This window comes from Anabas testudineus, chromosome 8 (assembly GCF_900324465.2).
Source record: "Anabas testudineus chromosome 8, fAnaTes1.2, whole genome shotgun sequence".
NCBI lineage: Eukaryota > Metazoa > Chordata > Actinopteri > Anabantiformes > Anabantidae > Anabas > Anabas testudineus.
The window spans coordinates 19,915,633-19,927,833 of NC_046617.1; the positions used below are offsets into that span (position 1 = coordinate 19,915,633).

The window sequence follows — 12,201 nt, forward strand, 5'->3', positions numbered from 1 at the left end:
TCTGTTTCTTCTTTCTCTGCTCGTGTACTTAATGTAGCACGTACTTTATAATTCAAGTGATATTTCTTATGGCTGTGAGAAAATACTAATACACAATATTATGTTTCACAATGGATCATTTTTAATTAATGTTTTACCTGCAGAGTGGTTTCAGTTTGTGATGTCCACTAGATGGAAGTGTTCACTTGTAATGATCATGTGTGATATTACAGCATGTGCTGGTGTATTATTATATTAGAGATAGATTATAGATATAGATTATTATTATAGCAGAACAGTTTTCCTAAAACTGGACCCTAAAAAAATCATTTATTCATTATATCACCTGTTTATAGTATCACAGTATGTACTTACTGTATCTTCAGTACTTCTTTTAGCAGTGAAATACTTGCACCTTTACTTTGCCTGTTCACAGTTAGTTTCTTGTTGTAAATCACAGAAACATGTTTTTCTTATTAGTCTTTGTTCAGTTTCAGTTTTAATCCGCTTCCTGTTTTTCTGCACCGCAGATTATAGAAGTTTGTTCTTTAGGTTGGAAATAGAGCAAATAGTAGGAAAAGTTAAAGGCAGGAGAGTTAGTTACTATCAAATCATCTCCAATAATTATGATGCTGTTCACTATTGACTACTGGAGTAGGATTAATAAAAAAGTGTAACAGTTAGATGAATTCTAGTTTTGTCATCGTATAACGCTAATCTTCCAATGCTAATTTCAATTAGCATGTCAATGGTAAATCCTATTATGTGTTAGCATCGAACTAACTGACTAGTCTGCTTCCGTTTTTGAGTTTTTCATGATTAGGAAATAAAATGTACCAATGTAATCTGATGAGCATAACAATCAGAAACAACTAAATTGTTGTTATTATTAAATTAATATTTATATTTATAAATGATCGAAACACGTTTCTACGTCCGACGGAGGCCGATAGGATCAGTTACTGACGCGTTGACGTCACCGTGCACCGGTTGTCGTGGCCGAGTGGTTAAGGCGATGGACTAGAAATCCATTGGGGTCTCCCCGCGCAGGTTCGAATCCTGCCGACAACGACTCAGCTTTTATTATTAGAATTAGAATTAACTTATTCTGTTAACACGTTGGAAACTTCACTGTCTGAATAAATAACTAGAAAAAAGATTTTAGAAGTGTGTTCACAGACTGTGCTGGTTTAAAAAGGTTCAATCATCTGGAGAGTTAAAGCTCTTAAAGAAATAAAAAAACACCAACACCGACCAATTTGGTGTTTTAGCATTTGCCTATTTATTGTAAAAACAGATTTTTATTGTTTTCAACTTAAAATGTAAGTTGTGTGCCCCCTAAAGTTGTCTGTATTGTAAATATTATCAGGAAAATATACATAAAGAACCACTGGGAAAAGTCACGTTTGAACTGTGAATCAAATATTCCTGAATGGTGACTTCACCAATAATGATTTGTTTCTTGTGGAGAGTAAGATAAACTTTATTAGTGCACATCATGTTTGTTGAACTGTGATCATCCAGCAGATGGTAGCAACAACTCATCAACCAGGATCACTAGTCTCCGTCTGAACTCAGGTGGAGACTAGTGAACCCCATCTGAAGAATCTGTCACTTAGCTTATTTCTAATATGTAAAATGTAGAGTAGCAGTTCATGATCTGTTTGTAAAGCGGTGAAGTTTAATTCCCTCACTGTGATGTTTGGACAGAACGTGACTTCACACCTGATTCACCTGTGTTTACCTGCAGGGGATGGAAAGGAAAGTCTCAACCTTTGCATGTCAGACAAATGTGCTCACACAGATGAAATGAGTGATGTGATAACTGGTATCACAAATCAAACACCTACACAGAGACACAGAATGAGAGTGAGGGGTCAACTGCAGAACCTCTGCCCACTCAGGTGGTGTCATTATAAATAGACTGAAGAGCAGGAGCTCCACGTTATTAGCAGCTGCTGTTGTAATATTCTAATCATGTGGTCTGAATCTTCACCTGTAGTCGATCTGTGGTAGTTCAACAGGTCTCTGTGCGTCTTAATTGTTGTTTTGCGTCTGCACATTTGTGTCATTTGTGTCTCTGGACTAGAATCCATTCCAGGTGAGAGGACGGAGCCCTGACGTACAGTCGCTGTCAGAAACGGAGGCAGAGTCCGATTGGGGAGAAGAGTGAAAGTTCTGCTGCGTCTGCTAAAAGTCCCAATGTGCAGCAGACGGCGATGAGCTGCAGCAGAGCACTGCTTGCAGAGCAGCCGTCTCTCCACAAAACAACATCTTCAGCTTCCTCTTCGCAGCTACTCACACACACACTGGATGAGTTTCATTATGAAACGTGTCCTAATGAATCGAGTGGGTGTTCGGCTGAACCCTCTTCGCTCTCCCTCTGCGTCACAGAGTATTATTGGTCGATACACCTGCTGGATGAAGTCCTGACCCGGCTCTGAAAACATGTTCTGTTCTTTGTTGAAATTTCAGATCAGAGATGCTAAATGTGTCTGCGTCTCACATCCACAGATGAAAAACCAATCTGTGCGTTCAACTGTGTTAACAAACAACGACAACTGTGCCAGAAACCAAAGCTTCACTGTGAAGGATGAGTCATCACCCTGCATCAACGTGTGCTGTACATGGAAACCACTGACTGGTAGTGGGAAGATCTAAAAAGGTCACTGGTGATGTCAAAGTTTAGTTCATAAAGAACCGCCTCATCAACAGATCTGAGCTTTATGCAAAAGAGGGAACGCTGCTCTTCAGTTCAATGTCTAACCTAGAAAATGTAAATAAATATAAATGTGCAGAATCTCTGCTGGTTCTGACTCTGCTGTGGAAAACCTGCAGCCTGATGAGGAGGGAAAGGAGGGACGAACACCGACGTGTACGTTATCATCAGTACTGATGCAAAGTTTCTGAATTCTGCAGAATTCAAACGTCATCGTGGATCTTTGTGAAGTTAATTAACTCTTTAAACTCATTCCCAGCTTAGTTTCCTATGAGTGGTTTGTGAAACAGATCACAGAGATGATTGGCGTTTTGTAATAATTGCATTTTATTAATTGAAAACAAAACAAATGCAAATAAAAAAAGAGCAAAAACAAACAAACAAAACAAAAAAACAGTATCATTAGGTAAGACGAGGCGAGAGACACTTAAATAAGAAGAGTTCCATGTTGGTGAGGACACAGGTGAAGGCGAGTGGATGTGGGGCGAGGGGAGAGGAGGTGGGGACGGGACAGGGTGGATTATGTACACCGTTTCTCACTGCAGGACTGGCAGACCCCCACCCCCCACCCGTCCCGTAGAGGGATGGGAGGGGGGGAGCTCAAAGTAGCAGGTCGGAGACACTGAAACACCAGAGAGAAAGGCACTGTCCAGAGAGAACAAGGAAACGGAAAAACCAGAACACGCACACGGGACCAGAGCAGACCTCCAAAGACGTGTGACAGAGAAAGTGCTCGACACGACATCGGACAAAAAAAACAAACAAAACAAACAAACGTACATCGTTTAAGCTGATCTCTCAACTTGTAGCATTAAAAGACAATCTCTCAGTCTTCTGTTGATCTGTGCCAGCTGCAGAGCCGCACCGGTGATTACACAATGATTATCCAGACCGAGCCTCGCTGCTACGTGCAGGTGTGACGAGGACGAAAGCGTCAGCATGCAGGTGATGAACGCGTCTGAATTAACTACCTGTACACGTCCTCATCGACCACTCTCTGCGTTACTGCTTCAGCGTGTGTTGAATAAATCCCTTGCGTGGTTGTGTAGTTCAGTTCTCCGACCGTGCTTCCCTCATGTTAACGTCTACGGACTCGGTCAGCTTCATTCACTGCCCAGTTCAAATGGCTGCAATAAATACATCGAGAAGGAGGCTGATCTTTCCACCGGGCTTCGGGACACGACAGCTCGTGCAGTGTTCGCGACTCGACTCGCTTCCTGACAGCACTCGTTCCTTCTCAGGTAAATTTGACTTTCCTTGCGTTGAACACAAGAGAAACCTTCTTTCTAATGGACATTATGAGCCATCGAATGTCACGTGTTTCATCTGAGAGCCTCAGACTGAGAAAGAAAAAACAAACGGACAGTTCAGCACATTCTAGAGCTACTAGGTCTTATCCAGACTAACAAAAGATTGAACATAATTTACAAATGGAAAAAAGTACAATTTGTGATGAGAGGTAAAACAAACATACAAATATATAATATATATTTTTAAAAAATGGATTCTCTCTATAGTTGATTTATTTATACAGCCGGCGGCTGATGTACACTGCTCACGTGCCAATGATCTCAAACAACTTGCTGTACTGAAGATGACTTTTTTTTTTCTCTCTTCTTTTTTGTACATTTTAAAAAACTTCTTTTACATTTTTCTTCTTCTTTAAAACAGAGTAGAACAGGATTTTACTGATAGGTGATTAAAACAACATGCGGCAAAGAAAGGAAACTGAACACAGACGAAAGGCAGAATGTTAAGAAGTTACGGAGAAGACAGAAGCAGCTGTGGGTGCGGTAAATTCGTTTGGTTATCTTCACGGCTGGCTGTGCTAAACTTGAAGTTTCTCTGCATTTAGATTTCCCTCAAAGACAGTTCAGTCCTTGCTGAGGCGTTCACTCCAGAGGTGAAACATTCTCAGCACAAGTTAAAGTTGATTTTTGCTCCGCTGCCGCCCACACAGCGACGCCTACGACGGCACTACTCCTGTTTTATCTCTCTCTCTCTTTCGGTTGTTTGCATTCTTCCTGTATGCTCCTGTTATCGTGGGATGGCCGAGAAGGGCGGAAGGGCAGTCGGGGTGGGGAGGAGGGTTGGATGGGGGGGCTGATGGGATCAAGAACGACGACGACGATGATGATGATGATGATGATGATAATGGTGGTGGTGGTGGTGGTGATGGTGGCTGTTGCTGTTTACACGGTCTGACTGTTTACATGTTCCGATTGACAGGTGTGACGTAGTTGCGTGGGAACATGCCCGTTTGGCCGTGGCAGCCTCCTTTCCACCAGTTGGGGTCAGAGTTGTCCAGGACCTGGATGAAGTCGCCGCGTCGGAAACCCAGCTCTCCCTCCTCCTGGGGGTCAAAGTCAAAGAGCGCCTGCACGTATGTGGGATGCTGTGAAATGAGAGGAGGAAAAAGGAGGTCAGCACTGAGGCGGGAACAGCAGGAAGAAACACTCTAGTTAGGGAACGGCCCACTTTTATCCTCGATCTGAGTCTAACCTGACACCTATTTACATAGAAACGTTTTCTACTTTATCACCACCATGTGTTTAAAAGCTTAAATTACTGATACGATATGAAATTCACATCACAGGATCCTTTAGAGGGACGATGTATCGCTCCTATGGATTTTCTGGAACTACAGCATCACTCTGTTCACACGAGGCAGAAATCTACATAGGTCCAAAATCTTGGTCCAGACCTGGAACAAACCTGTGATTCAATAACTTTCAATGAAGGGAGTAAAAGACCTGGTGTGAAATGTAAAAACTGGAAGAATGAAATACATTTACTTCAACTCAGTCCTGCTTCTCTGTCTCACTTTCCTTTCCATCAACAGTTTCCTATCTGTTCCTTTGGTCACGATTCCTCTTTCCCATGCAGCTGCCTCCCAGACCTGCAGACAGCAGCTTGACTCACTTCACCTGACATCTGATGTCCCGTCTTTCCTCCTTCTATCAGGTTTTAGTAGTTTTCTGAAGTATCGATTAACACCTGCAAACACCTACAGTTCAATAAGATATACTATGTCATGTGTCGACATTTCTTTCTCTCCTTTAAAAACAAAACCTCCTCTGAGCCTGAACCTCAACATCTCTGACAAACTAATGAAAAGAGCACAGAGGAGCAGGTACAAAGGTTTTAGAGCTTATCAATATGATGTATTCATAAAAACGTATCATTAAAGGTACGACTAGAAACGCCCGTCTGTTAGCTGAACTAGCCGTTAGCTCGAGAAAACAGATGAACTCATTTAAGACTTCTTGACTTCTTCGACTGCAGTCCTTTAAGTTTTTTACATTACTAGAACACATCTAAGATCAACAAATGTAAAAATGTGCCTTTAACTAGTGCAGCAGCAAAAACCATTAAAACAATAATACTACCTGTGTGAGGAGATTCTAAGTTTAATCTATGCCGTCAGTCATGTCGAACAACACACGGTTAACTTCTGTCTGTTTGTGTCTGTGCTTGTTAGTAACAGACGTCACCACAGCTGCTAGTTATCTAATCCTGGATTAGCTTTTAGAGAAGTGGCTCTGTGTAAATGTTATGGTATTTTATCTAACGAAGTTAACCTCTCTCAAGGGTTTGATGCTAAGCAGGTTGATTTCAGCACCTTAAACTACATAAACTGTAGGTTTATGTAGTTTGTAGGTAGTATGTAGGTTTTTGATAGTTTTTCTCTCACTTCCTGTCCTCCAGCTGCACATGACACCACGTGAATCATCAACTGAATATAAATGAAGCAACGTGTAGAGCGTTGCATGGAGAGAACGTCTTCAGAAAGCAGAACTGGGTGTTTAATGATGAGAGGATACTCATCTTTCGTCTTATCAGGAGCAAAACATCAACAGGTTTCACTCAGAGTGACGTTCATACAACAGTTTTAGAAGCTGTGAGTATTTTTAAACACTGAAGACTTGTTACTGTTAATAAAACATCACCGGAAATCACGGTAACTAACTCCCTTCAGTGGAATGACAGAGGGGGGCTTTTCACAGACCAGATTTCTGCAACAGTGCTGCTGCACTGTGCTGCATGTGGTTACAACCAAAACATGCTCATTCTGGTTCTGCAGCATTAAGGACCTGGCTCCCACACAAGTGATCTAGACTAGAAGGAGATATGTGTGGTTTCGTTACGCTCAAATACACATTCACCTCCATGACTGTTGTTTATCATCATGTCTTCCGTGTTCACTTCTTACCTGAGGGACCTGCTCGATGTCTCGCAGGAAGATTTGCTGATTGCGGGAGACTGAGGTGGAGCGGTGGTAGTCCACCAGCTCATTGAGGGAGTTAAACTTCACCACCCATAAGAAATACTTTCCAGCCCCGTCACGAAGAACCTTGAAGTGCTGCACGTCATTTCCAAACCTGCAGAAGGTCAAAGGGGAAGACAGTGAAGAGGAGATTTCTGCAGTATGAGAGCACAGATTTCTACAACACGGTGCAGCTGTTGAAGCTCTACACAGATTAAAATGAACAGTGAATGCTGTGTGACAGGCTGCTAAGCTAATTTCAATACTAGCTGTACAAATAGAACCAGAATAGTCCAGGCAGTAATTAAGATCTGTATCTTAGCAGCAACTTTACATTTCAACTGATGTGTCCTTTGGGAAGGTCAGAATGGAGAAGGACAGATAAGAGGAAATGAGCTGTGTGTGTGTCAGCTGAAAAAGTTAAGTAGTCACAGGGCCGAGGTCCAACACAGTAAGAGGCAGAGGGCAGCACTGAGACTTCACAAGAAAAAGGAAGTGGCTGTGCTAATGACTCACATACACCGAGTGTGGAAACTTGATCAGTTTTGACATCACTTGTATGAAACTGCACTGATGCAAGGATCACGATAAAACCCGTATTTATAAAAAGGAGTGAGAATGATGTTTTTCCCCTGACATCGAGTGGGAGGTGGGGTGTTACTGACTTCACAGAGAGAGAGAAGTCCCCCGGTGCACTCTCGCTCTCTCTGATGAGGAACGCCCCGTCGTGCCTCTGTTTGTTGAGCATCTCCTCTGCTTTGGCGCGAGGAATCTTCCCGAAGAACCACCTAAAAGGAGGCAGAAACAAGAGAGATGAAAAAGCTGATGCAAACTCAATAACTGGCTTCTTTTTTTAAAATAAAGAAGCCATAGAACACGACAGCAGAGGCAGCAAAGAGAAGGTGATGTTGGGGGAAGTGAGGGAACAAGAAACTGTTCTCTGGCTGTGAAGATTGACACTTTCTTTGCTGGTTGAGTAACAGCTTCACTAAACAAATGCACATGTACTGCTGTCCACGAGAACAGGTCAGAGCAGGACTGTAGGGGGAGCCAAATAACTAAATCACTACTTAAATTCTAAACCTTTTGCTGAGTGTTTCCCCTTCAGAAGTGTGTTTGCAGTTTAAACCACAAATTTGAACTTTTAATAAGTCGATTTTCTCTTACGTGCAGTTCCACTATTTAAAGTTTTACAACTCAAGGGTCAATTGGATAATAAGACATTAAATAAATGATTCTTCACAGTAAACTCTCTGAAATGAGGCTTTTGAAGTTCTTCTCTCCATGTACAGGCGTCTTGTACGGGTTTCACACCTCTGCCAAGCAGTGAATCCTTGAGCTCAAAGTAAGACGAGTACACAGAGCATGTTCATCTTTAACTCTGGTCACAGAGCTGACTCAAATCTAGTGCACACTCGCACCTATGAGCTAATCAGTTTCACTTGGGTCAGATGAAAACCAGTGTGAACAGAGTGTGAACACAGTGTGAACATCGCACCTCCACGTGGCCGGCAGGTTCAAAACGTGACGGGCAGTGCTAACCACCACGCTAGCCAACAGTGACAGTCAGTGAGCTCAATCTCACACAGAATTAAATGTAAAACTGAATCTCTGGGTCATTCACAAAGAGCGTTGTAAACACTCCACAAGGAAGTTGGGAAAAAGTTACACAGCCATGGGGCCAGTCCCGCGAAGCTGCACCGAGCATCCGCATACAAGGAAGTAGATTAGTCATTACCTATTTATAGTGGCAATTTGTTTGTTCCATAATTCTCGTAATGGGAACTTGTGAGGAGCCGTGTTCCAAAAACTAGAAACTGAAAAACAGAAACTTAAAAATTAACATTTTAAATATGGAGTAAGTGTGTGGTTCTGACTACGATACTGATGCCAGTGAGTCAAAAGTTAACAAAAACTATTTATCAAATTCTGATTGAAGACTAGAAAAAGTCCTCAGCAGCACAGACCTCAGCTAACGGGGTGTAGTGTATCGACTGCTGGTGAACGGGGTTCAGTTTGAAGTAGAGGACCAGGTGGATATAGACACTGCTCCACCTCTGGACTTACTGCTCTTATTAAATCATACTTAAAGTTCTGTTCACCAATAAAAGCTATATAGTACCATCTTAAACAGCAATACCTTTCTAGTACTGGTAGAGTACTTTACTTTGATATATGCAACTGATACATCACTGTGAGAAAAAGCTGACAGAGGAAATAAGTGAGAGTGATTAAGATGGATTTAGAGAAGTGTGTGGGAGGGGGTGGGGGGCAGGCAAATGCAAGACAAAGCTCTTTACTTGTGTAAATAATTAAAAAGTAGAGTCAGCCAAACGATGACATCTTTGCTATTTTGCACATAGGTGAAAATCAATAATGAAACAGGCGACTCTTCATCTGCTTTGTGTCTGTGGTCGGCAGCAGAGAACGACTGATGATTAAAGTGACAGCAGAGCAATTAATGGAGCAAAGGGGACGACAGGAGGAGGAGAACGACCGGCTTTACGATCTCCAACACACCGCTGCAGTATTCTTCTACTTTCTGTAACGAGGAAACGTAAAAACCACAGAGATCTATAGCACAGGCTGGACATCAAAACCAGGCTGCAGCAGTACCAGCCACAAAACCCTACTAATGCTGTGCTGAGGAAAATGAATGTCCAAACAGAAAGGACCGTGACTTGGAGCAGAGCCATACTGTGGCGTGTCCTGCTGTAAAACATCGCTGTGTGTGCACGTCTGCTGGACTCTGTGCCTGGTGCTTTCGGGTGGCACTTCATTGTCAGCACAATGGGAGACGAGAGTAAACTTCAGCCACTGTTCCTAGTCCGTTACTGTAAAGACTGTATTTACAGAAACATTTACTATTTTAGTTGATGCGTGAAGCAAGTGTATGAAAATTAGGAAGAAGAGTAAGGAAGTAAGAGAGCATTTCTATTGGAACTCAGCTGCTTCACACATATGGAGAGAAGACACGAAGATGCAGATGCTGTGTTTTATTAGTCAAATAAAAATGCTAAATATAACATGTCTGGCTGAGTTTGAGGCAATGTGGAGAAAGTTATGCAAATTTCATCCACATAGTCATCTCACGCAAAATGCTAAAATTGAACTGGCACAATGTGAGAACTGAAATAGATTTTATTGTTCACAGTTGGATGTTTCATTAGGGGAGAATTAGCGGTGGATCAAAAACATGGAGTTACTTTTAATACTTTGAAACAAGATGAAATAAATGACCGAGTGATTAGAAAACACACAAGAGTGAACTGAGTCTGATTAGATACTGTTAATGAATATATGAATAACACCAATCAACTGTTCAGAATAACCTTTACTACCTATGTGAACTGTGAGAGACAGTAAGTTTGACCTTGTTTCTTATGTAGAAATGTGAGGGCCTGCTCATGCACAGGCTGCTACATGCTGCAATCTTCAATGCAGCTGAGATGAATGGGAAATTTAAGCCCAAACTGCTGAGGAGAAAGTTATATTAAAGTAATCATCAATGTAAAGGGTGGAAGTGAGACGTTCCCTGCACTTATCTCTCACACTGTAAATAGCATAAATGACAACGGAAGTGTTTACGGGGAGCAAGTAACTGTACATGTGTAGATCTACGTGTCTGTCACTTTTTAATGCTCCTAGAAACACAACAGTTAGTCTACAATGTTTCCTGACACAGTTTTTAAAATTGTGAAATGTCACATTTGTCACACCACACATTGGAGCCACACTTTTATCGTTTCCATAGTTTGAGCCGCACAGCGAGTTGTGTTTCTAGGGACATTAAAAAGTGACGGACCTGTAGATCTACGCATGTATAAGTACTTGCTCCCCGTAAGCATTTCTGCCGTCATCTGTGCCATTTGCAGCACGTTTCATTCTTGGTTGCATTGTGACTTTGTGGTTTTCCGAACGCTGCATCTATGTTTGTGAAGCTGTTTTCTTAATTTAGTTGTGTTTTGTTTATTTGCATGTGTTTTGTTATGTTGCAGCATGTTGAGCTCTCAGGGCCACCGTAATAAAACTGCAAACACAAGTACAAAAAAACAAAAACAGCAGCATTAACACCTCCATTGCAGGAAAAAAGGCACAGCTGATGGAGCTTCAGCAGTGATGCAGTAAGGTCAATATTCAATTAAGAGTATGAGGCCTCAAGCACATTAATAAAGAGAGAGCTAATCTGGCAGCAAGAGCAGGACCAGAGGTGAAACTCTCCAAGGATTCAGTCCAGTGGGGCTTAGTGTGCACACACGCACTTTAAGGGTAAACAGGACAAGTGTAGTTCAAACTAACAACTTCATGCACAAACTATTTATCAGTGCAGATAGAAAAATACCTATAAGAAAAAGAGTAGAAGGATGTGAATCACAGATTCTGTACACTGTGATGGTGAAAAAACAGGTGTGTGTTATACTTACGGATGAGCTTTCATCTCTATGTAATTCTTGGGTATGAAGCCGTCTTTTCCATTTAATTCTGCCTTGTACCAGTTCTGATCACACTCTTCATTTAATACCTGGAGTTGACAAAAATAAAAAGACACAGAGAGAAGTTGTTCAGGTTATGTCAACAACAGAGCAGCCCCAACGCTAAATTTAGCTTCATAGGAATAGATTTAATTTCCTGTGGCTCCTGACTGACTAAAGGTGCATGTTCAGCATGTTTGACGACTGCCTGGTAAATATTAGGAAACTACAGAACGAACAGCAGCTGAATGAGAGACAAACACAATTTCAAATGATTCAAAAGAAACAAAACTGTGTCTGTATGCGAGTTGCACCTTCAGCTACAGTGACTCATTTCACAGGACGCCTCAGTGACATCTGTGAGGGCATTCATGTCTGACTAAGTACAGCTCCAGTGCAGGTGTGTTAAACTGCTGGTGCAACCGTGTGTGTCCAGGTCAAAATGTAATAGTTCAATTCTGCTAAATCTGCTCATAAGCTGGTTGTTTCTACAAACAAAAGGCTGATTGGAAAAGTAGTGTCATATTAACATGTAAGGACAATACTGTACACTGCGTTTCATCAAAAACATTTACAAACTTCACAGGAAACCTGAGCAGCACTGAGTCACCCAGCATCCATTTGAGTGATACTGCCAGAAGCAATCAAAACCCATTTACTAATCTTAGCCCAACCTACTGTATGGCCACAGACCCACAGATCAGCAGGGTAACATGTCTGAAAAGCTGAAGAAAGGGATGTGATACAATGGTTGAATTTCTGAG

The 12,201-nt window shown here is 41.8% G+C and overlaps 1 protein-coding gene and 1 non-coding gene across 2 annotated transcripts in view; one reads left to right on the top strand and one right to left on the bottom strand.

The window, feature by feature from the left end:
- The first annotated feature begins 968 nt into the window (after nt 1-968).
- Nucleotides 969-1,050, top strand: trnas-aga. The gene has a single exon. It is a non-coding gene; the product is annotated as a tRNA-Ser (tRNA).
- A 2,354-nt stretch (nt 1,051-3,404) lies between these two features.
- Nucleotides 3,405-12,201, bottom strand: part of grb2b (growth factor receptor-bound protein 2b) — a 28,880-nt gene continuing 20,083 nt past the window's right edge. Inside the window, exons 3-6 of the mRNA XM_026352278.1 lie at nt 11,390-11,487; nt 7,631-7,753; nt 6,912-7,080; nt 3,405-5,093 (exon numbers count right to left, since the gene is read on the bottom strand). Of these exons, the coding sequence (XP_026208063.1) occupies nt 4,908-5,093; nt 6,912-7,080; nt 7,631-7,753; nt 11,390-11,487 (576 nt within the window). The 3' untranslated portion in view covers nt 3,405-4,907. The remainder of the gene's footprint in view (nt 5,094-6,911; nt 7,081-7,630; nt 7,754-11,389; nt 11,488-12,201) is intronic.